This window comes from Sus scrofa, chromosome 13, assembly GCF_000003025.6.
Source record: "Sus scrofa isolate TJ Tabasco breed Duroc chromosome 13, Sscrofa11.1, whole genome shotgun sequence".
Classification (NCBI taxonomy): Eukaryota; Metazoa; Chordata; class Mammalia; order Artiodactyla; family Suidae; genus Sus; species Sus scrofa.
In genome coordinates, this window is record NC_010455.5 from 7093410 (window position 1) to 7116065 (window position 22656).

The following is a 22656-nucleotide window of genomic DNA, read 5'->3' on the forward strand; positions in this document are numbered from 1 at the left end:
TGTTTTAAGTCCATTTCCAAACTTACGTTGCTTGACCTTTGACCTTCATCTCCTGGGGAGTCCGACTCCTATTGTGAAGCGCTCCTGGGAGGCTGGATGAGTCTGGGGAGGATTATTTGGTGGTGGTAGGTCCATTGGGTCCCGTCTTTCCTAGCCCACTCCCAGCCTGCTCTCTGGAAGTTTTGTGCTCGGTCCAGCTAGAGAAGGGTGGGAACCTCTAGGTACCACTTCTGTGCACAGCTTAATGTTTGTGTGGGGAAAACTGACCCCACAGAGCAAGGCCAGTGGAGGGCTGAGGTGTGTGTAAGAATTAATTAAAACTGTGGATGGTGCTCTTTGGTAGAACAGTGCTTTTTGTTTTGAGATGCCTTTAGGTGCTAGGCAGAATGTGTCATCTTGTCCCTAGGACGGTCATGTCTTTGAGCACAAGACCGACAGACCAATAACTTTACTTTTCCCATCATTGCCTTCTTGGCTTTTTCAAAATACCTTTCTTCTCTTTCCCCCATGCCTTTAAAAAACTCTTTTCTCCTCTGTGAATGAGATCCCACCTGTTTTGTTTGGGGAATGAATTCAGTAGAGCATCTGAGTTGTCTGGCTCAAGGGGCATCTTCTTCCCACACATGGATAGCTAGCGCAGGGCTTTCCTACTTACCCCGAATTCCTAGCATTTGGGGGAAGGGAGGGGATGAAAGTGGAATAATTTAATGGTGTCTCCATAGTTGTTATCACTGGTGTTCAATCACTTTCTTTTGCAAACCAGGCCATTTGGTTAAGTCTAAGAAGGCCAGAGGGAGCAAGATGTTATCTATAACTTTAGAATAGAAAGGAAATAGAGAAAGGAAACATGCAGAATTAGTTGTAATTATTCAGAAAGGTCCAAACACTTTCATGACTCTTGTTTTGTTTCTGCTATATTTTAGGTTCCCCCCATCTCTTCTTACCCCCTCCCTTCCAAAAAATTGTTTGAAAAGCTTTGGCGTAAACTTCTTTGTGTCATGTTTCATTTTCTTCTGCCCCGCTTTTCTTTTCTTCTTCTTCTTCTTTTTTTTTTTTTTTTTTGGTTACGTGTTTCTCCTTTCTAAAACGTTATAAGCGTGCTATCAAACAGCATATCCTGAAGTGGTGGGCATTTAGGGGGAAGGAAAGTAAGCATCCAGTTTCACCTAGAGAGGCCTGGTTCCTTTGCTCTTTCTGTATGAAATGAGAGGGCTGTTGTCTTCTGCTCAGTCACCCTCCAGTGAGCCATTTACTGGGGTATTTTCTGAGACTTGGTGTATCTTAACACCTCACACTTTTTTTTTTAATCCCTCAAACTATTTTGATTAGAGAAGAAAGAAAGCAAAAAGTTGAGTTCACAATTATGATGACATATTTCAAAGGGTAATTTAGTCAAAGGAAATAGGCGAAAGCAGGTATTTTCCATTTTCCCTTTGGAGTTTTGTGAGAATTGTGATGCAAATGAATTTCTCCCCACTCGGGGATGTTGCATGCACATAAGTTTATCTTATTAAATGATAATCCCAATGTATTTAAGTTTCTTACTCTCTGGAAAGTTTGATAATATAGTGGGAATTTGGGTTGTTGGTAGAAGTATTTCTTTAGTGATTTTAACTTATTTTTTCATGCATAGGCCATATAATTTTTTTCATATTATTTTCCATTATGGTTTATTACAGGGTATTAAATATATAGTTCCCTGTGCTACACAGTAGGACCATGTTGTTTATTTTATATATAGTAGTTTGTGTCTGCTAATCCAGTTTAATAGTTGGTATAATTTTTAATGATAGAAACAGGTTTAGAAAACAATTAGGGACTTATAAGTAGACAGATGTTAGCATCTCCTTATTTGCATAGAATTCTTTAAATTGGTCCCGAGAATGAGGATTAAAGAAGCCCCACTAGAGTCTTAAAAGTTTAGCTGAAGCACTGTTTTCACTTGTAAAATAATATAATTTAAAGCCAGTAAATACATTGGGAAACTATCCTTTTTATAATTGTCTCGCATGCCTTACTTGCTTTAGAAAATAGATTATTAAGTAAAATTTGTCATTCTTATTTGATTGATGGAGCGTGAAACTGAATTGATTGGAACTGTTTTACAGACAGTCACTGATGTATTTGCAGATGTATTTATGATCTGTTTCTCTACTTTATTTCTGTCTCTGTAACACCAAACAACTGAATGTGGAGAAACAAATTTAGTCTGGTTGTTTTGATTGAAATAATGAAATGATTTGATACAAATGTCCCACCTGCTCTATGCCATGTAAATAGAGCCTCTTCTGTATAATCCTGAATGAATAGCTAACAGTACTTAGTTCATTGTACTTATCGCTGCTAATCTACTTAGCTTCCTTGTGCTGAATAGGGGATTGGACCAGATGATTCATAATGGTCCCTTCCGTGCACTGTGATTTTGCACCAGATACCCCCTCAACAGAAAGAACATAAGACTCAAGAAGTGTTTTCCTTGATCGTATGAATTTCTCTTAAACAAAGGCATTGGGATGGTCAAAATGTGATCAAATTGATGACATAGATTTCTTTTCCAGTCTTACTTATGTCAGCTAGTGTGTGAGAGGAGTCAAAGATTGCTAATATTTTTTTTTCCTGTGCAGATCTGAAAACCATGAGTGAACGCCTCAAGAATAGGTACTACGTGTCTAAGAAATTATTCATGGCAGACTTACAGCGAGTCTTTACCAATTGCAAAGAGTACAACCCCCCTGAGAGTGAATACTACAAATGTGCCAATATCCTGGAGAAATTCTTCTTCAGTAAAATTAAGGAAGCTGGATTAATTGACAAGTGATATTTCTTTCTTCTGCTTTTTTAGAAACTCATCAAGCAGTGTGCCTAAAGCATGGTTTAGTTTTACAAAGAATTGGACATAATGTATTGAAGATACTTGTAAAAGTAATAATTAGCACTTTTTAAAAAACAAACAAAAAACCTCCTCTTAGCTTTTCAGATCCGTATTTAAATTGAAGTCATAGAACCTTTTTATTTTATGGACTAGATTTTGATCTATTTACTACTATTACTGTAAATTTTCTATGGCATGTCCATTAGCTGAATATTCAATAATAGATGATCAGGGGTTTCCTCAAAATTTATATATGAGGAAATTGCACATAGTACCAAGACTTGGGGGAATCCAGAAAATTTTTAGACCGTGAATGTTTCCATTTTTTTCTAATGGAATGTGAGAGTTTATTTTTATTTTATTCTGAAGGACTTTAAAGGAAGGGATTCATGATAAAAAGCCCGTAAAAGGTGAAATATGTGATGTTTGAAGTCTCTTGGTAGACTTTTTATATATATTTTTAAAAAACACTCATCTAGATGAGGTGCTTTGAGCAGTTCTGAAAAATGCAGTTCCAGAAAAGCAACTGCTTTGATTCCTAAGGAAGAAATTCTAAATAATGCAAACTTTTTTTTATAAGCATCTGGGTTTTTGATAATTCTGTCTATCTACAACAAACTGGTGAGTGCATAACCACTATTTTAATAATTATTTTCTCTACACAAATGTGTAATATTATATTTGACTTTGCTTATGCAGGCCATAAGTTCCAAAAAAGCAATTTCCCCTGGCCACAAAGACATACATTTGAAAACACTTGTGATTGAATCAACATGCTTTAATAGGAAAAGATGTATAATCTATGTATGTATCAAGTTTAGTGCATCCTTGTTCTAATAAGGATTTTTCCCCCCCTTTTCTACGATGCACATAACCCCCCTGATAGGTATTTATGAACGTTTTCCTTTTGCACCTCCAGATAGTATTCATTGTCTGAGGTGAATTAAATTACCACCAAGACTTGCTGTCAGTATTTCAACACCTACTTCGGCATATAGACCCAGGGTAATATCCCACTAACATAACCTTATTAACCTGTCTTGGGATTCCGGCTGAGTGCTTGGATTTATATCCTTATTAACACTACATTGAAAAGTGGGACGTCTGCCATCCCAACTCTGGGAGAACCAACTTATATAAGACAAATGAAGGCCATCTTAATGGTCTCGACACTAATTTTTATGATACAAATTTATAAACTGATTTTTGTAAAGGACTAGGTTTTAAAAGTGTATTTAACCTGATGTTTTCTATCAGCATAAATGAATTAAAACGATCATTTATTAGTCATTAAACACAGTTGCCAGAGATAATCTGCATGAAGGGAAAAACCCTGCCGATGGCTATGAAGTTGGAAGGTTTGTTTTGACTATGTAAGAAGTATTCAGAATGCTCCCCCTGAGAAATGCCTCAACTTTTTTAAGGAGAAGAAACCACCATGAGTGGCATTTAGATTTCTAATGAAGAATGATGAGACAGTTTGGATTAAGTATCTTGGACTGGTTTTATACAGTGCTTTTGTACTGGATCTGCCGAAGCATCTGTCCAGCTTGGTATCCTGTGAAAAGTTTGTTATTTTCTGGGTAGACATTCTTATAGAGTATTGTCTTTAAAATAAGATTGTCTCTTCTATATTGAAAGCATTTTTATGTTTTCTAATTTAAAAATTAATATTTTCTTATAGATATTGTGCAATAAAGCTGAAGTAGGATGTGTGGTTTTGCAAATGCTTTAACAGCAGATAAAATTTTACATTTGTAAAATTAATATATTGTACTGGTACAAAATAGTTTTAAATTATATTTTAAAAAGCTCTCAATCTGGTGGTGTGTTTTCTTCTTTTGGCAGCTTGCATTTAACTGGGCAAATGTACAGCCCAGTTGATGGCCAACTACATCCTTAATTCTTAGGTCTTAAGTATTTTGAGAAAGATGTTTAGCAGTGTCACATTTGTGGGAGGTTTCATAAAAATTCACAGCCCAGCAGGGAGAGATTTTCAAGAGGAGAGATACTTGCTGTGACTCTTGAGTGCTCCATGCATCTTGCCTATTATCACGCATTAAACAAAGAAAAAATCTAGCTAAAAAAAAAAGAGTGTTACTGATTTTAGAAACAAAGTCTCCCTAGTTTTTTTTTTACTTTGCATCTGTGGAGTAAGTGAATGAGGAGCAAGACATCTAAAAATGCACCTGATTTTTAGACCGCTCCTGCATGAGCTGCTCATGTTACTCCAAGTGCTAACTGTAGGAAAGAATACTGTATCCTCTTGGGGTATGATGAGACAGTTTGGATTAAGTATCTTGGACTTAAGCTCCCCTCTTCCTTTCTAAATTCTGAACCAGCTAAGCAGTCTAAAGAATAAGGCATATGATAGCTGGAATGTCATTATTGCTAATAAAATGTGTTTAGGAGATTGTGACTAAGTATCTGTGGAAAATGAACTTCCTGAATCAGAGCCCCAGGATGTGACTGAGGTGCCAGCTGCCAGCAGCCCTGCACCACTGAGGACGTCGCCCTCCAAGGCCAGGGCCTTTACCCTTCAGCTAGTGCATGGCCAAAGGCAGTGCTTCTCTCTGAAGGCAGGCTACCTCCCAAGAGGCACAGGTGAGGAAGGAACAGAGCAACCTAAGTCATCAGTGCGGTAAGTGGGAGGGGTGCAGGGAGGGGGGCAGAGGGAAGTGGGGGCTGATGCATGGCCTTCTGTAGGAGAGTGAACACTGGAATGGAGACTAAGTCTCCCACCCAACCCCATATATCCATGGGCAAATATCTGTATTAAAATTTTTATTTTGACTATTCAACACTAGTCATGTTGAATGAAAAGAAAATGATGATTTGCATGTTACCTGAAAGTAAAATTTGTAACTGTGAAACCTAAGAAGTAGAAACAGGATCAGACTGAGGTACTATGGACAGGTAAATGACAAGTCACCCCTTTAAGCTGATATTCTTCAGACCAACCCTCAGTGTTTATTCATCTAAGAGCTGTATGAGACAGGGTTACTGGTAACAGTCCTTGGCCTTTTCCATATTGTTTTGAGCTGTTCTGTTCTGGCCCTTACCTAGCATTCTCCTCTTAACAAAGTGAAAAAAACCAAAGAGAAGAGGGCAGCTACTCTGAAATACCAAAGGTCATAATGGCTCTTACTTAAGAGGCAGTAATTACGTTGACTTTTTTTTTCTTCATCATCTTGAAACAGATGTTTAGATTTATTGACTATGCAGACATTTCATCCTGGTAGAAAAAAAGAGGTGTGTGTGTGTGTAAAGGGTGGTGGTTGCAACTGAAATCAGGGCCTCAATTTGAGTCTTCAGGCTCTTGGTGGCTTTTACTTTCAGGCTCTTACTTTTTCCTTTGGGCCCATCAGAGCTACTAATCTTACTAATAGATGAAGACAGACAAGGCAAAATAGTGTCAGTAATGTCCCAGTTAGGTAGAGATGAACATAAAGATGGGGAAAAAAAAAAAAAAAAACTGGAAGAAGGTTTTCAGATACCCTTTGGAGGAAGAATTTCAACAAAGTAAACAGTATCTCACAGGAGAGAACACCTGTAAGTATCATAAAAAGTTTTCAGATATAATTCATGTATATTTAGGCCTTGGTTTCTTTGTGGGAACATCTTTGCTTTTTTTTGTGTGTGTGTGGAAAAAGGAAGCTAACAATGACAAAGCTGGAGGGTTTATTAAGACGCAGTATAATTTCAACAAAGCAGAGAAAAGCTAGGAAAACACAAGCCAACCTTCTTGCTCCCTCTTGTCATTGGAAAGCTGAGCACAATCTTGGTAGGGTTAGCTTAAAAAGATGAAAAGCAACATGTGTAATCTGTGTGCATGTAATTTTCTGAACTGAACTGAAGGTTATCAGTTTTTGTTTGTCTAGGTTTAAAGTTCTTTTAAAAAAATTCCTTGGAGAATTTGTTGGATCAAGGGGTGTTCTCAAAATAATGCACATACTTTTTGCATACCAGCTCACTTGATTTTTGGACTCTTCCTGAAAGTCAGTGAACTCTGTTCTTTGCTCTGTTAACCTGTCATTATTGACGTTAATAAATGGATATCTGGTCATTTGTGTTGGAACATGATGGAAAGTAATGTGAGAAAATGTATATGTGTGTGTGTGTGTGGGTGTGTGTGTGACTGAATCACTTTGCTGTGCAGTAGAAATTGACAGAACACTGTAAACCAACTATAGTGGAAAAAATAGAAATCATTAGTTAAAAAAAGGAAAGAAAAATAAAAGAATAAATGGATATCTGATTTATTTACACTTGAAAATACCGAAGAAGAGAGAATCTGCCTTTTTGTACAATAGGGCTGTCCAAAAACGGACAAAGGTGATGAGAAGATCCTTAAGTTGGGTTAATTTGGCTGTTTTAAAAAGTCAAGTAGAACACACACTTGGTTTGTACTAAGTTTGTGATCAAGCTCTGATTCAAACCTTTTCCCACAGAGTGTTGTTAAAGTCAGTGTGTCAACACTGCTTCTCCTTACCACACCCAAACACACTCATACGACTGTTGCTCTGTGCACAACTCAACATCCTTCCTGCACCTTTTTTTTAAAAGTATAGTTGATTTACAACATGTTAATTTATGCTGTAGAGCTAAGTGATTCAGTTATACATATGTATACATTCTTTTCCATTTTGGGTTTATCACAGGATATTCAGTAGAGTTCCCTGGGCTGTATAGTAGGACCTTGTAGTTCATCCATCCTGTAAATGTAATAGTTTGCATCTGCTGAGCCCAAACTCCCAGTCCAACCTTCCCCCACACCTCTCTGCCTTGGTGGCCACAAGTCTATTCTCTATGTCTGTGAGTCTGTTCCTGTTTCCTAGATAAGTTCGTTTGTGTCGTATTTAAGATGGCATATATAAGTGATATCATATGGTATTTGTCTTTCTGTTTCTGACTTAATTTAATACGATAATTTCTAGTTCTATCCATGTTGCTGCAAATGGCATTATTTCATTATATTTTATGGCTGAGTAGTATTCCATCGTATATATGTACCATATCTTCTTTACACATTTATCTGTCAATTTAGGTTGTTTCCATGTCTTGGCTATTGTAAATAGTGCTGCTGTGAACATTAGGGTGCATGTATATTCTTGAATTATAGTTTTATCTAGATATATGCCCAGGAGTAGGATTGCTGGATCATGTGGCAAATCTATTTTTATTTTTTTGAGAAACCTTCGTACTGTTTTCCATAGTGGCTGCACCAGCTTACATTCCTTCTTTTTCTCCACACCTTCTCTAGCATTTATTTGTTATTTGTAGACATTTTAATGATGGCTATTATGACCAGCATGAGGTAGTACTTCATTGTAGTGCTGATTTGCATTTCTTTACTAATTAGTGATGTCGAGCATCTTTTTCTGTGCCTGTTGATAACCTGTATTTATTCTTTGGAGAAATGTCTATTTAGGTCTTTTGCTCATTTTTTGATTGGATTGTTTTTGTTTTTGAGTTGTATGAACTGTTTGTCTATTATTAAGCCCTTAGCAGTCACATCATTTGCAAATATTATCTCCCATTTTGTAGGTTGTCTTTCATTTTTATGATTTCTTTGGCTGTGCAAAAGCTTGCAAGTTTGAGTAGGTCCCATTTTTATTTTTGTTTTTATTGCTGTTGCTTTGGGAGATTGATCTAAGAAAACATTGGTAGGATTTATGTCAGATCATGTTTTACCTATGTTCTCTTCTAGGAGTTTTGTGGTGGTGTCATGTCTTATGTTTAAGTATTTAAGCCATTTTGAGTTTGTTTTTGTGTATGGTGTGAGGATGAGTTCTAACTTCATTGGTTTACATGTGGCTCTCCAACTATCCCAGCATCCGTAACTGAAGAGACTTTTCCACATTGTATACTCTTGCTTTGTTGAAGATTAATAGGCTGTAGATGTGTGGGATTATTTCTGAGCTCCCTATTCTGTTCCATTGATCCATATGTCTGTTTTTGTGTCACACCATTTTGATTACTGTAGCTTCCTGCTTTTGTTCTTTTTCTTTAGGGTTACTTTGGCAATTCTGGGTCTCTTACGGTTCCATATAAATTTTAGGATTATTTGTTCTAAATGTCATGGGTAATTTGATAGGGAACACATTACATCTATAAATTGCTTTGGATACTATTGCCATTTTAACAATAGTAATTCTTCCAATCTAAGAGCATGGGATATCTTTCTACTTCTCTGAACAATCTTCAATTTATTTTTTAATTTAATTTTTAATTTATGTGGGAGTATAGTTGACTTATAATGTTGTGTTTCAGGTGTACAGCAAAGTGATTTAGTTATATAGGTATATCCATTCTTTTTCGGATTCTTTTGACATATAGGCTATAGAATATTGAATATAGTTCCCTGAACTGTACAGTAGGTATTTGTTGATTATCTAGTTTATATATAGTAGTGTCTATATGTTAATCCCAAATTCCTAATTTATCCCTCTGCTCCACCCATCTCCTTTGGTAATATATATATATATATATATATATATATATATTTTTTTTTTTTTTTTTTTTTTGTCTTTTTGCCATTTCTTGGGCTGTTCCCACGGCATATGGAGGTTCCCAGGCTAGGGGTCTAATCGGAGCTGTAGCCACCAGCCTACACCAGAGCCACAGCAATGCAGGATCTGAGCCACGTCTGCGACCTACACCACAGCTCACGGCGACGCCGGATCGTTAACCCACTGAGCAAGGGCAGGGACCGAACCTGCAACCTCATGGTTCCTAGTCAGATTCGTTAACCACTGCGCCACGACGGGAACTCCTATGTTTGTTTTTTGTTTTTGTTTTGTTTTTATGGCCACACCTGTATAAGTTCCTGGGTTAGGGGTCAAATCAGAGCTTCAGCTGCCAGCCTACTCCACAGCCACAGCAACCTGGGAACCAAGCCACATCTGCAACCTATGCCACAGCTTGCAGCAATGCTGGATCCTTAACCCACTGAGTGAGGTCAGGGATTGAGTCTGCATCTTTGTGGACACTGTTTCAGGTTCTTATCCTGCTGAGCCACAATGGGAACTCCACCATATGTTTGTTTTTGATGTGTGTGAGTCTGTTTCTGTTTTGTACATAAGTTCATTTTAAGCATTTTTTTTAGATTCCACATTGATCTCATATGAAATTTATCTTTCTTTGTCTGACTTAACTTCACTTAGTATGATAACCTCTAGTTTCGTCCATATTGCTACAAATGGCATCACTTCATTCTTTCTGTGGATGAATAATATTGCAATGTATATATGCATTGCATCTTCGATATCCATTCCTCTGTTGAGGAACATTTAGGTTTCTTCCATGTCTTGGCTATTGTGAATAGTGCCGCAGTGAACATTGGGGTATATATATCTTTCTGAATTACAGTTTGCTTAGGATTAAATACCCAGCGGTGGGATTGTTGGATCATGTAGTAGTCCTATTTTTAGGTTTTTTTTGTTTGTTTGTTTTTGGGCCTTGCCCATGGCATGCAAAAGTTCTGGGCCTGGGGATCAAACCTGAACCACAGCAGTGACCCAAGCTTCATCAGAGACAATGGTGGATCCTTATCCCAGTGCACCACGAGAGAACTCCTATTTTTAGTTTTTAAAAGAACCTCCATACTCTTTTCCATAGTGGTTGTACCAATTTACATTTCTACCAACAGCATAGGAGGGTTCCCTTTTCTCTACACGTTCCCCAGCATTTATTGTTTGTGGACTTTTTGATGATGGCTATTCTGACCAATATGAGATGATATCTCATTGTAGGTTTGACTTGCCTTTCTCTAATAATTAGTGATGTTGAGCATCTTTTCATAAGATTTTTGCCTATCTTGTTATCTGGAGAAATGTCTTTTTAGGTCTTCTGTGGTTTCCTTTATTAATGTTTTATGTTTCTCAGTATATAAGTCTTTCATCTCCTTGGTCAGGTTTAGTCCTTAGCATTTTATTTTATTTTTTTTTATTTATTAGGGCTGTACCCACAGCATACGGAGGTCCCCAGGCTAGGGGTCAAATCAGAGCTACAGCTGCCAGCCTAAACCACACCATCCAACAGCAACACAGGATCTGAGCCAAATCTGCAACCTACACCATAGCTCATGGCAACATCAGATCCTTAACCCACTGAGTGAGGCCAAGGATCGAACTTTCATCTTCATGGATCCTAGTCAGTCTTGTTAACCACTGAGCCACAAAGGGAACTCCTAAAAGGTATTTTTAAAAACATTCTCTTTCTGATATTGTTAGTATATAAAAAATGCAACCAGTTTCTGAATGATCTTGTATCCTACTCCTTTGCTTGAATTTGCCTATCAGTTCCAGTAATTTCTGTGTGGAGTCTTAGGATTTTCTGTATATACTATCATGTAATCTGTATATAATGAAATTTTAAATTCTTACCTTCAAATTTGGGTAAATTTTATTTCTTTTTCTTGTCTGATTGCTGTGGCTAGGACTTCCAATACTATGTATAATAGAAGTGGTGAGAGTGGGCATCGTTATCTTCTTCCATATTTTAGCTGTAAGGCTTTCAGGTTTTCACCATTGAGTATTATAGTGGCTGTTTGTCATAAGTAGCTTTGATTATGTTGATATGTTTAGTAAAAGATTTATCATGAATAGATATTGAATTTTGTCAAATGCTTTTTCTGCAACTATGTAGATGATCCTGTGGCATCTGTCTTTTCTTTTGTTGATGTGGTATATCACACTGACTGATTTCGTATGTTGAATCATCCTTGTGAACTTGGGACAAATCAACTTGGTTATGGTGTATGATATTTTTTATGTGTTGTTGGATTTGGTTTCTTAATATTTTGTTGAGAATTTACACATCTATATTCATCAAAGATATGGGCCTGTAATTTCCTTTTTGGTGGTATCTTTGTTTGATTTTGGTTTCAGGGTAATGGTAGGCTTCATAGAATATCTTTGGGAGTGTTCCTTCCTCTTTAAGCTTTTGGAAGAGTTTAGAAGGATCATTATAGGTTCTTCTTTGTATATTTGTAGATTTTGCCTGTGAGGCCATCTGGTCCTGGACTTTTGTTTGTAGGATTTTTTTTTTTTTTAAATTACAGGTTCTATTTCATGTCTAGTGTTTAACCTCTTCAAGTTCTCTATTTCCTGATTCCATTTTGGTGGTCTGCATGTTTCTAGAAACTTGTCCATTTCTTCTAGGTTGTCAAATTTGTTGGCATTTAATTATTTATAGTGTTCTCTTACGATTTTTTGTGTTTATTTAGTATAAGTTATTTCATTTTTATTTCCTTTTTTATTAAAAAGATTTTTTTTTCACTTTTTGCCTTTTCTAGGGCTGCTTCCCATGGCATATGGAGGTTCCCAGGCTAGGGGACTAATCGGAGCTATAGCCGCCAGCCTATGCCAGAGCCACAGCAACATGGGATCTGAGATGTGTCTGCAACCTACACCACAGCTCATGGCAACGGCAGATCCTTAACCCACTGAGCGAGGCCAGGGATTGAACCCGCACCTCATGGTTCCCAGTCGGATTCATTAACCACTGCGCCATGGTGGGAACTCCTCGTTTTTATTTCTTATTATTTTTATTTGGGTACTCTCTCTTCTTGCTGGTGAGCTTCTCCCAGGTTTATTGATTTTGCTTATCATTTCAAATAACTAACTCTTGATTTATTAATTTCTTCTACTTTTTAAAATCTCTATTTTATTTCCACTCTAGTTTTTATTGTTTCCTACCTTCTGTTGACTTTTTTTTTTTTTTTTTTTTTTTTTTTGCTATTTCTTTGGGCTGCTCCGGCGGCATATGGAGGTTCCCAGGCTAGGGGTCTAATCGGAGCTGTAGTCTCCAGCCTACGCCAGAGCCACAGCAACGCAGGATCCGAGCCGCATCTGCAACCTACACCACAGCTCACGGCAACGCCGGATTGTTAACCCACTGAGCAAGGGCAGGGACCGAACCCGCAACCTCATGGTTCCTAGTCGGATTTGTTAACCACTGCGCCACGACGGGAACTCCCTCTGTTGACTTGAGATTTCAGTTTTCTTTTTCTTTTAGGTGGTAGGCTATGTTGAGGTATTTCTTGTTTTTTTTTTTTTTTTTTGTCTTTTTTCCATTTCTTGGGCCACTCCCTCAGCATATGGAGGTTATAAGGGGTCGAATCGGAGCTGTAGCTGCCAGCCTACGACAGAGCCACAGCAACACTGGATCCGAGCCGCGTCTGCAACCTACACCACAGCTCTTGGCAACGCCAGATCCTTAACCCACTGAGCAAGGCCAGGGATCGAACCCACAACCTCATGGTTCCTAGTTGGATTTGTTAACCACTGCGCCACGACAGGAACTCAGGTTTTTCTTGTTTTTTAAGAGAGGATTGTGTTGCTATGAATTTCCCTGTATTACTTTTGCTGCATATCACAGATTTCATATTGTTTTTTCATTTTCATTTGCCTCAATATTTTTTTTATTGCTGAAATGAATTTATCACATCTGTAGTTGTATAATGATCATAACAATCGGATTTCACAGGATTTCCATCCCACAGCCCAAGCACATCTCCCCACCCCCCAAACTGTCTCCTCCAGAAACCATAAGTTTTTCAATGTCTATGAGTCAGCATCTATTCTGCAAAGAAGTTCAGTCTGTCCTTTTTTCAGATTCCACACGTCAGTGAAAGCATTGGATGTTGGTGTCTCATTGTATGGCTGACTTCACTTAGCATGATAATTTCTAGGTCCATCATGTTGCTAAAATAAAAATGCCAGTATTTCATTCTTTTTAATGGCTGAGTAATATTCCATTGTGTATATGTACCATGTCTTCTTGATCCAGTCCTCTGTCGATGGACATTTGGGTTGTTTTCATGTTTTGGCTATTGTAAATAGTGCTGCAAGGAACATCGAGGTACATAGGTCTTTGCGAGTCATGGTTTTCTCTGGATAGATGCCCAGGAGTGGAACTGCTGGATCAAATGGTAATTCTATTTTCAGTGTTCTGAGGAATCTCCATACTGCTTTCCACAGTGGTTGCACCAATTTACAATCCCACCAACAGTGTACTAGGGTTCCTTTTTCTCCACACCCTCTCCAGCACTTATTGTTTGTAGACTTTTTGATGATGGCCATTCTGGCTGGTGTAAGGTGTACCTCATCGTGGTTTTGATTTGCATTTCTCTAATAATGAGTGACGTTGAACATCTTTTCATGTGTTTCTCGGCCATCTGTATGTCTTCTTTGGAGAACTGTCTGTTTAGATCTTCTGCCCATTTTTGGATGGGGTGGTATTTTTTTTGTTGTTGAGATGCAAAAGGTGTTTATAAATTTTGGAGATTAATCCCTTGTCAGTTGATTCATTTGCAAAGATTTTCTCCCATTCTGTGGGTTGTCTTTTTGTGTTGTTTAAGGTTTCCTTTGCTGTGCAGAAACTTTTAAGTTTGAGTAGGTCCCATTTGTTTATTTTTGTTTTTATTGTCAATACTCTAAGAGGTGGATCTGAGAAGATGTTGCTATTGATTATGTCAGAGTGTGTTTGGCCTATGTTTTCCTCTAGGAGTTTGATAGTGTCTGGTCTTATATCTAGGTCTTTGATCCATTTGGAGTTTCTTTTTGTGTATGGTGTTAGGGAGTGTTCTAATTTCATTCTTTTCCATGTGGCTGTCCAGTTTTCCCAGCACCACTTATTGAACAAGCTGTCCTTTCTCCATTGTATAGTCTTGCTTCCTTTTTCATAGATGAGTTGGCTGTAGGTGTGTGGGTTGAATTCTGGGCTTTCTATCCTATTCCACTGATCTATATTTCTGTCTTTGTGCCAGTACCATGTGGTTTTGATGATTGTTGCTTTGTAGTATAGTCTGAAGTCCAGGAACCTGATTCCTCCAGCTCCATTTTTCTTTCTCAGGATGTCTTTGTCTATTCTGGGTCTGTTGTGCTTCCAAAAAAACTTTAAAATATCTTGTTCAAGTTCTGTGAAAAATGTCCTTGGTAATTTGATAGGGATTGCATTGAATCTGTAGATTGTCTTAGGTAGTATAGTCATTTTGATAATATTAACTCTTCCAATCCACGAGCATGGTATATCTTTCCATCTCTTTGTGTCATCTTTGATTTCTTTCATCAGTGGCTTGTAGTTTTCAGAGTATAGGTCTTTTGTTTCTTTAGGTAGGTTTACTCCTAGGTATTTTATTCTTTTGGATGTGATGGTAAACGGGATTGCTTCCCTAATTTCTTTTCCTGCTTTTTCATTGTTAGTATATAGAAATGCCATTGATTTCTATGTATTGATTTTGTATCCTGCAACTTTGCCAAATTCGCGGATGAGCTCTAACAGTTTTCTGATAGAGTCTTTAGGATTCTCTAGGTATAGTATCATGTCATCTTCAAATAGCGATAGTTTTACTTCTTCCTTTCCAGTTTGGATTCCTTTTATCTCTTTTACTTCTCTGATTGCTGTGGCTAGGACTTCCAGAACTATGTTGAAGAGTAGTGGCGAGAGCAGACATCCTTGTCTTGTTCCTGATCTCAGCGGGAATTCTTTCAGCTTTTCACCATTGAGAATGATGTTTTCTGTGGGTTTGCCATATATGGTCTTTATCATGTTGAGGTAAGTTCCCGTTATGCCCACTTTCTGAAGGGTTTTTTATCAGAAATGGGTGTTGAATTTTGTCAAATGCTTTTTCTGTGTCTATTGAGAGGATCATATGGTTTTTATTCTTCAGTTTGTTAATGTGGTGTATCACACTGATGGATTTGCAGATATTGAAGAACCCTTGCATCCCTGGGATAAATCTCACTTGATTATGATGTACAATCCTTTGAATGTATTGTTGGATGTGGTTTGCTAGTATCTTGTTGAGGATTTTTGCATCGATGTTCATCAGTGAAATTGGCCTATAGTTTTCTTTTTTTTTGTGGAGCCATTGTCTGGTTTTGGTATCAGGGCGATGGTGGCCTCATAGGATGAGTTTGGGAGAACACCTTCTGCAATTTTTTGAAATAGTTTCAGAAGGAGAGGTGTTAGCTCTTCTCTAAATGTTTGCTAGAATGTGCCTGTGAAGCCATCTGGTCCTGGACTCTTGTTTGTTGGAAGGTTTTTAATCCCAGTTTCAATTTCAGTTCTTGTGATGGGTCCATTCATCTTTTCTATTTCATCTTGGTTTAGTCTTGGAAGATTGTACTTTTCTAAGAATTTATCCATTTCTTCTAGGTTTTCCATTTTATTGGCATATAGTTGCATATAGGAGTCTTTTATGATCCTTTGTATTTCTGTGGTGTCTGTTGTTACTTCTCCTTTTTCATTTCTAATTTTTTTTTGAGTTCTCTCTCTTTTTTGCTTGATAAGTCTGGCTAGGGGTTTACCAATTTTGTTGATCTTTTCAAAGAACCAGCTTTTGGTTTCATTGATCTTTTCTATGGTTTTCTTTGTTTCTATTTCCTTGATTTCTGCTCTGATCTTTATGATTTCTTTCCTTCTGCTAACTTTAGGTTTTGCCTGTTCTTCTCTCTCGAGCTGCTGTAGATGTAACATTAGGTTATTTATTTGAGCTTTTTCTTGTTTCCTGAGGTGGGCTTGTATTGCTATAAACTTTCCTCTTAGAATGGCTTTTGCTGCATCCCATAGGTTTTGGAGTGTAGTATCTTTATTGTCATTTGCTGCTAGATGTTTTTTAATTTCCTCTTTGATTTCTTCATTGATCCATTTGTTGTTTAGTAGCATGTTGTTGAGTCTCCACGTGTTTTTTTTTTTTTTTTTTTTTTTTTTTTGCAGTTTTTTTCTTGTTGTTGATTTCCAGTCGTATAGCATTGTGGTTGGGAAAGATGATTTCAGTTTTCTTAAAGTTACTGAGGTTGGATTTGTAGCCCAGGATATGATCAATCTTAGAGAATGTTCCATGTGCACTTGAGAAGAATGTGTGTTCTGTTGCTTTTGGATGAAATGTCCTATAAATATCTATTAAGTCCATCTGGTTTAATGCTTAATTCAGGGCCTGTGTTTCCTTATTGATTTCCTGTCTGGTTGATCTGTCCATTGCTGTGAGTAGGGTGTTAAAATCCCCTGCTCTTATTGAGTTATTGTCAATTTCTCCTTTTAAGCTTGTTAGCAGTTGCCTTATATCTTGTGATGAACCACTAGGTTGGGTGCGTAGATATTTAAAATTGTTATAACATCTTCTTGGATTGATCCTTTGATCACTATGTAATGTCCTTCTTTGTCCCTTAAAATATTCTTCATTTTAAAGTCTATTTTGTCTGATATGAGTATTGGTACTCCAGCTTTCTTTTGATCCCTGTTTGCATGAAATATTTTCTTCCATCCTCTCACTTTCAATTTGTATGTGTCCCTAGAAGTGAAGTGGGTCTCTTGAAGACAGCATATATATGGGTCTTGTTTTTGTATCCATTCAGCCAGTCTATGTCTTTTGGTTGGAGTGTTTAGTCCATTCACATTTAAGGTAATTATTGATATGTATTTCTTATTGCCATTTTATTAATTGCTTTGGATTTGTTTTTGTTGCTCTTTTTCCTTTCCTTCTTCTCTTGTTCTTTTCTGGCTATAGAAGTTCCTTTAGTATTTGTTGTAAGGCTGGTTTAGTATTGCTGAATTCTCTCAGATTTTGCTTATCTCTGAAGTTTTTGATTTCTCCTTCACATCTGAACCAGAGCCTTGCTGGGTAGAGTAATCTTGGTTGGAGGTTTTTTCCTTTCATCATGTTGAGTATATCATGCCACTCCCTTCTGGCCTGCAGAGTTTCTGTTGAAAAATCTTCCAATAACCTTATTGGGGTTCCCTTGTATGTTACTTGTTTCTTTTCCCTAGCTGCTTTCAAGATTTTCTCTTTGTCTTTAATTTTGGTCAGTTTGATTACTATGTGTCTTGGGTTTTCCTCCTTGGGTTTATTTTATGTGGTACTCATTGTGCTTCCTGGATTTGAGTGAGTGATTCCTTCCCCATGTTAGGGACGTTTTCGGCTATTATCTCTTGGAATATTTTTTCTGTCCTCTTCTCTCTCTCTTCTCCTGTCACCCCTAAAATACAGATGTTGGTGCATTTAACGTTGTCCCAGAGTTCTCTGAGACTCTCTTCATTTGTTTTCAATCTTTTTTCTCTTTTCTGTTCCGCATCTGTAATTTCCACTAATGTGTCCTCCGCATTGCTTATTTGTTCTTCTGCCTCCTGTATTCTGCTGTTGGCTGCTTCTAGCGAATTTTTTATTTCAGTTATTGTATTTTGCATCTCTTCTTGTTTAAGTTTTATGTCTTGTATCTCTTGGGTCAGTGTTTCCTGTAAGTTATTTGCTTCCAGTTGATTTCCAATGCCTTGCATCCTCTTCAGCATAAACAGTGTAAAGTCTTTTACCTGGCGGCTGAGAATCTCCTGATCACTTAGCTGATTTTCTGGGATTTTTCCTTTCTCCCTCATCTGAGTTTTCATTTTTACAGGTTTTTGGTGTGGTGACCTTTTTACAGATAATAGAGTTGTAGCCTCTCTTACTTCTGGTGTCTGCCCCCCTTGTGGCTGAAGTCAGTATGGGGGCTTGCTGTAGGCTTCCTGATGGGAGGGGCTGATGCCTGCCCACTGGTAGGTGGAGCCGATTCTAATCCCTCTGGTGGGGCGGGGGCTTTGTCTCTGGATGGGATTAGAGGCAGCTGTGTGCCTGAGGGGTCTTTAGGTAGCCTTTTTACTGAGGGGTGGGGTTGTGATCCCACCTGGGTTGTTGTTTGCCCTGGGCCTTCTCAGCAGCTCTCTGACGGGTGGGGCCAGATTTTCCCAAAATGGCCCCTCCAGAGAAAGGCACAGCTGCTCAATATTCCTGAGTTTTTCCTTCAATGTCCTTCCCTCACAACAAGCCACATTCACCCCTGTTTTCCAGGATGTCCTCCAAGAACTATGGTCAGGTTTGACCCATATTCCCTTGGAGACTTTGCTTTGCCCTGGCCCCCAGTGCATGTGAATGTCCGTTTGCACCTTTTAATAATGGTGTCTCCATTTCCCCCAGTCCCATGGAGTTCCTGCACACAAGCCCACTGGCCTTCAATGCCAGATGCTCCAGGGCTCTTTCTCCCCATGCCAGATTCCCAAAAATGAGAGTTTGATGTGTGGCTTAGAATTCTCACTCCTGTAGGTGAGTCTCTGTGAACCAGTTAGTTTCCAGTCTGTGGAGCTTCCCACCCAGGAGGTATGATGTTGTTTGTATTTGAAATCTCCCCTCCTGGAGTTCCCATCGTGGTGCAGTGCTTAACGAATCCGACTAGGAACCATGAGGTTGCGGTTTCGATCACTGCCCTTGCTCAGTGAGTTAACGATCCAGCGTTGCTGTGAGCTGTGGTGTAGGCTCGCAGCTACAGCTCCGATTCGACCCCTAGCCTGGGATTCTCCGTATGCCTTGGAAGCGGCCCAAGAAATGGCAAAAATGAAAAAAAAAAAAAAAGAAATCTCCCCTCCTACCTCTTGATATGTCTTCCTACCTCTTGATGTGTCCTCCTCTTTGTCTTCTGGAGTAGGATATATTTTTTAAGTTTTCCGGTCCATTTGGGTGAAGAGTGCTCAGTCTTTAGTTATGAATTTTGTTGTTTTTAGGAGAGAAGTTGAGCTCCAGTCCTTCTATTTCGCCATCTTAATCCTGTCCCCAAGATGTTTTAAATTTCCTCTTCAATTTCAGTGTTGAAGCATTGTTTTTTAAGTAGCATTTTGTTTAGTTTCCATGTGATCATTTCTTTTTCTGTGGTTTATTTCTAGTTTCATGGTATTGTAGTAAGAAATAAATGCCCAAAATAATTTCCACACTCTTACATTTGATAAGGCTTGTTTTGTGTCCTTAAATGTGGTCAAATGTCACAGTGCACTTCAAAAGAATGTGTTTTCTGGGGGGTTTTTTGGATGTAACATCTTGAAAATATCAATTAGGTCTAAGTGTTCTCTTGTAACATTCAGGATCTTTGCTGCCTTATTGATTTTTCTTTCTAGAAGATATGTTCATTGATATGAGTGGTGTGTCAGTGTCTCCAACTATTTTATTCCTGTCAGTCCTTCCCTTTATGTATGTTAATATTTGTTTTATGTATTTGGGTGCTCCTATTTTAGGTGCATATTTGTTGCACATTTAATAGCCTCTTTTGTATTGATTGTTTTATCTTTTTATGGTACACTTTATTATGGCCTTTGTTTTAAAATTCACTTTCTTTTTGCTTTTTTTTTTTTTTTTTTGTCTTTTTGCCTTTTCTAGTGCTGTACCCGCGGTATATGGAGGTTCCCAGGCTAGGGGTCTAATTGGAGCCATAGCTGCCGGCCTACACCAGAGCCACAGCAACACGGGATCCAAGCCGCGTCTGTGACCTACACCACAGCTCACCGGATCCTTGGCCCACTGAGCGAGGCCAGGGATCAAACCTGAAACCTCATGGTTCCTAGTTGGATTCGTTAACCACTGCACCACAATGGGAACTCCTAAAATCCATTTTCTCTAATACACATACGTTGACCCCAGCTTTCTTGTCATTTGTGTTTTTATGGAATATCTATGTCCACTCGCCCCACTTTCAATTTATGTGTGTCTTTTGCCCTAAAGTGAGTCTCTTTGTAGTCAGCATATTTTAGGGTTTTTAAAAATTTGTTTTTATTAATCAATGAATTTATTACATTTATAGTTGTACAATGATCATCATAATCCAATTTTATAGGATTTCCATCCCACACCTCCAGTGCATCCCCCTGTACTTCCCCCACACCCAAAACCATTTCCTTTGGAAACCTAAGTTTTTCAAAGTCTGTCAGTCAGTATCTGTTCTGCAAAGAAGTTCAGTCTGTCCTTTTTTCAGATTCCACATGTCAGTGAAAGCATTGGATGTTGATGTCTCATTGTATGGCTGACTTCACTTAGCATGAGAATTTCTAGGTCCATCCATGTTGCTAAAAATGCTGTTATTTCATTCCTTTTAATTGCTGAGAAATATTCCATTGTGTATATGTACCACATCTTCTTTATCCACTCCTCTGTCAATGAACATTCAGGTTGTTTCCATGTCTTGGCTATTGCAAATAGTGCTGCAATGAACATTGGAGTACATGTGTATTTTCAACTCATGGTTTTCTCTGGATAAATGCCCAGGAGTGGGATTGCTGGATCAAATGGTAATTCTATTTTTAGTTTTCTGAGGAATCTCCATACTATTTTCCACAGTGGTTGCACCATTTTATATTCCACCAACAGTGTACTAGGGTTCCTTTTTCTCCACACCCTCTCTAGCAATTCTTGATTGTAGACTTTTGGATGATGGCCATTCTGTGTAAGGTGGTATCTCATCGTGGTTTTGATTTGCATTTCTCTAATAATGAGTGACGTTGAACATCTTTTCATGTTTTTTGGCCATCCACATGTCTTCATTGGAGAACTGTTTAGATCTTCTGCCCATTTTTTAATGGGATTGTTTTTCTTGTTTATATTGATCGTTAAGAGGTGTTTATAAATTTTGGAGATTAATCCCTTGTCAGTTGATTCATTTGCAAAGATTTTTTCCCTTTCTGTGGGTTGTCTTTTTGTTTTGTTTAGGGTTTCCTTTGCTGTGCAGAAACTTTGAAGTTTAATTAGGCCCCATTTGTTTATTTTTGTTTTTACTGTCATTACTCTAAGAGGTGGATCTGAGAAGATGTTGCTATTGTTTATGTCAGAGTGTGTTTGGCCTATGTTTTCCTCTAGGAGTTTGATAGTGTCTGGTCTTATATCTAGGTCTTTAATCCATTTTGAGTTTATTTTTGTGTATGGTATTAGGAAATGTTCTAATTTCATTCTTTTCCATGTGGCCGTCCAGTGTTTCCAGCACTACTTATTGAACAGGCTGTGTTTTCTGGCTTTTTTTTTTTTTTTTTTAAATCTACATTCTATGTCCTTTTTTTAAAAAAGCTTGATGAATTTTATTATATGATATTGTTATACAACTATATCATCACAACCCAATTTTACAGCATCTTCGTCAAAACCCCCAGCCCATCCCTCCCCCTCAACCTATCTCTTTTGGTAACCATAAGTTTTTTAAAGTCTGTGAGTTTCTGTTTTACAAAGAAGTTCATTTTTTCTTTTTTTTTTAGATTCCACATATAAGTGATAGCACATGACATTCTTGTCTCACTGTCTAACTTCACTTATGATAATTTCTAGATCCATCCGTGTTGCTGCAAATGCCATTATTTTTTCCTTTTTATGGCTGAGTAATATTCCATCATGTATATGTACCACATCTTCTTTATTCATTCCTCTGTTGATGGACATTTAGGTTGCTTCCAGGTCTTGGCTATTGTTATAGTGCTGCAGTGAACATTGGGGTAGATGTATTTTTTTGAGTCATGGTTTTCTCTGGATAGATGCACAGGAGTGGGATTGATGTGACACTCTTTTTCCAGTCTTTTGATTGGAACATTTAGTCCATTGACATTTAGGGTAATTATTGATAGATATGTATTTATTGCCATTTTAACCTTGTTTTCTAGTTAATTCTGTGTTTCTACTTTGTTCCTCTTTTTTTCCTCCTGTGGTTTGATGATTTTCTTTTGTATTATAATTGTGTTCTCTTCTTTTTGATTTTTATGAATCTATAGCATGTCATTGATTTGTGGTTATCCTGTTTTTCAAGTGTGTTAACCCCTTCCTTTATCTACTTGCTTTAGATTGGTAGTCAAATAGGTTCAAATACATTCTGAAAAGTAATGTATATTGCTTATGCTCCTCCCCCACATTTTATTATTCATTTTTTACATCTTCATGTTCATCCCTTTGCTGTTTATTGTGGTTTTCATCACTTTCACAAAAGGTTTTTTTCTTTTTTTCTGTTGTG

At 37.8% G+C, this 22656-nt stretch overlaps 1 protein-coding gene across 1 annotated transcript in view; it reads left to right on the top strand.

Annotated features, from left to right (window-relative positions):
* Positions 1 to 6362, top strand: part of KAT2B (lysine acetyltransferase 2B) — a 114621-nt gene extending 108259 nt beyond the window's left edge. The window contains 1 exon segment of the mRNA XM_021071366.1: positions 2625 to 6362. Coding sequence (XP_020927025.1) covers positions 2625 to 2818 — 194 coding nt within the window. The 3' untranslated portion in view covers positions 2819 to 6362.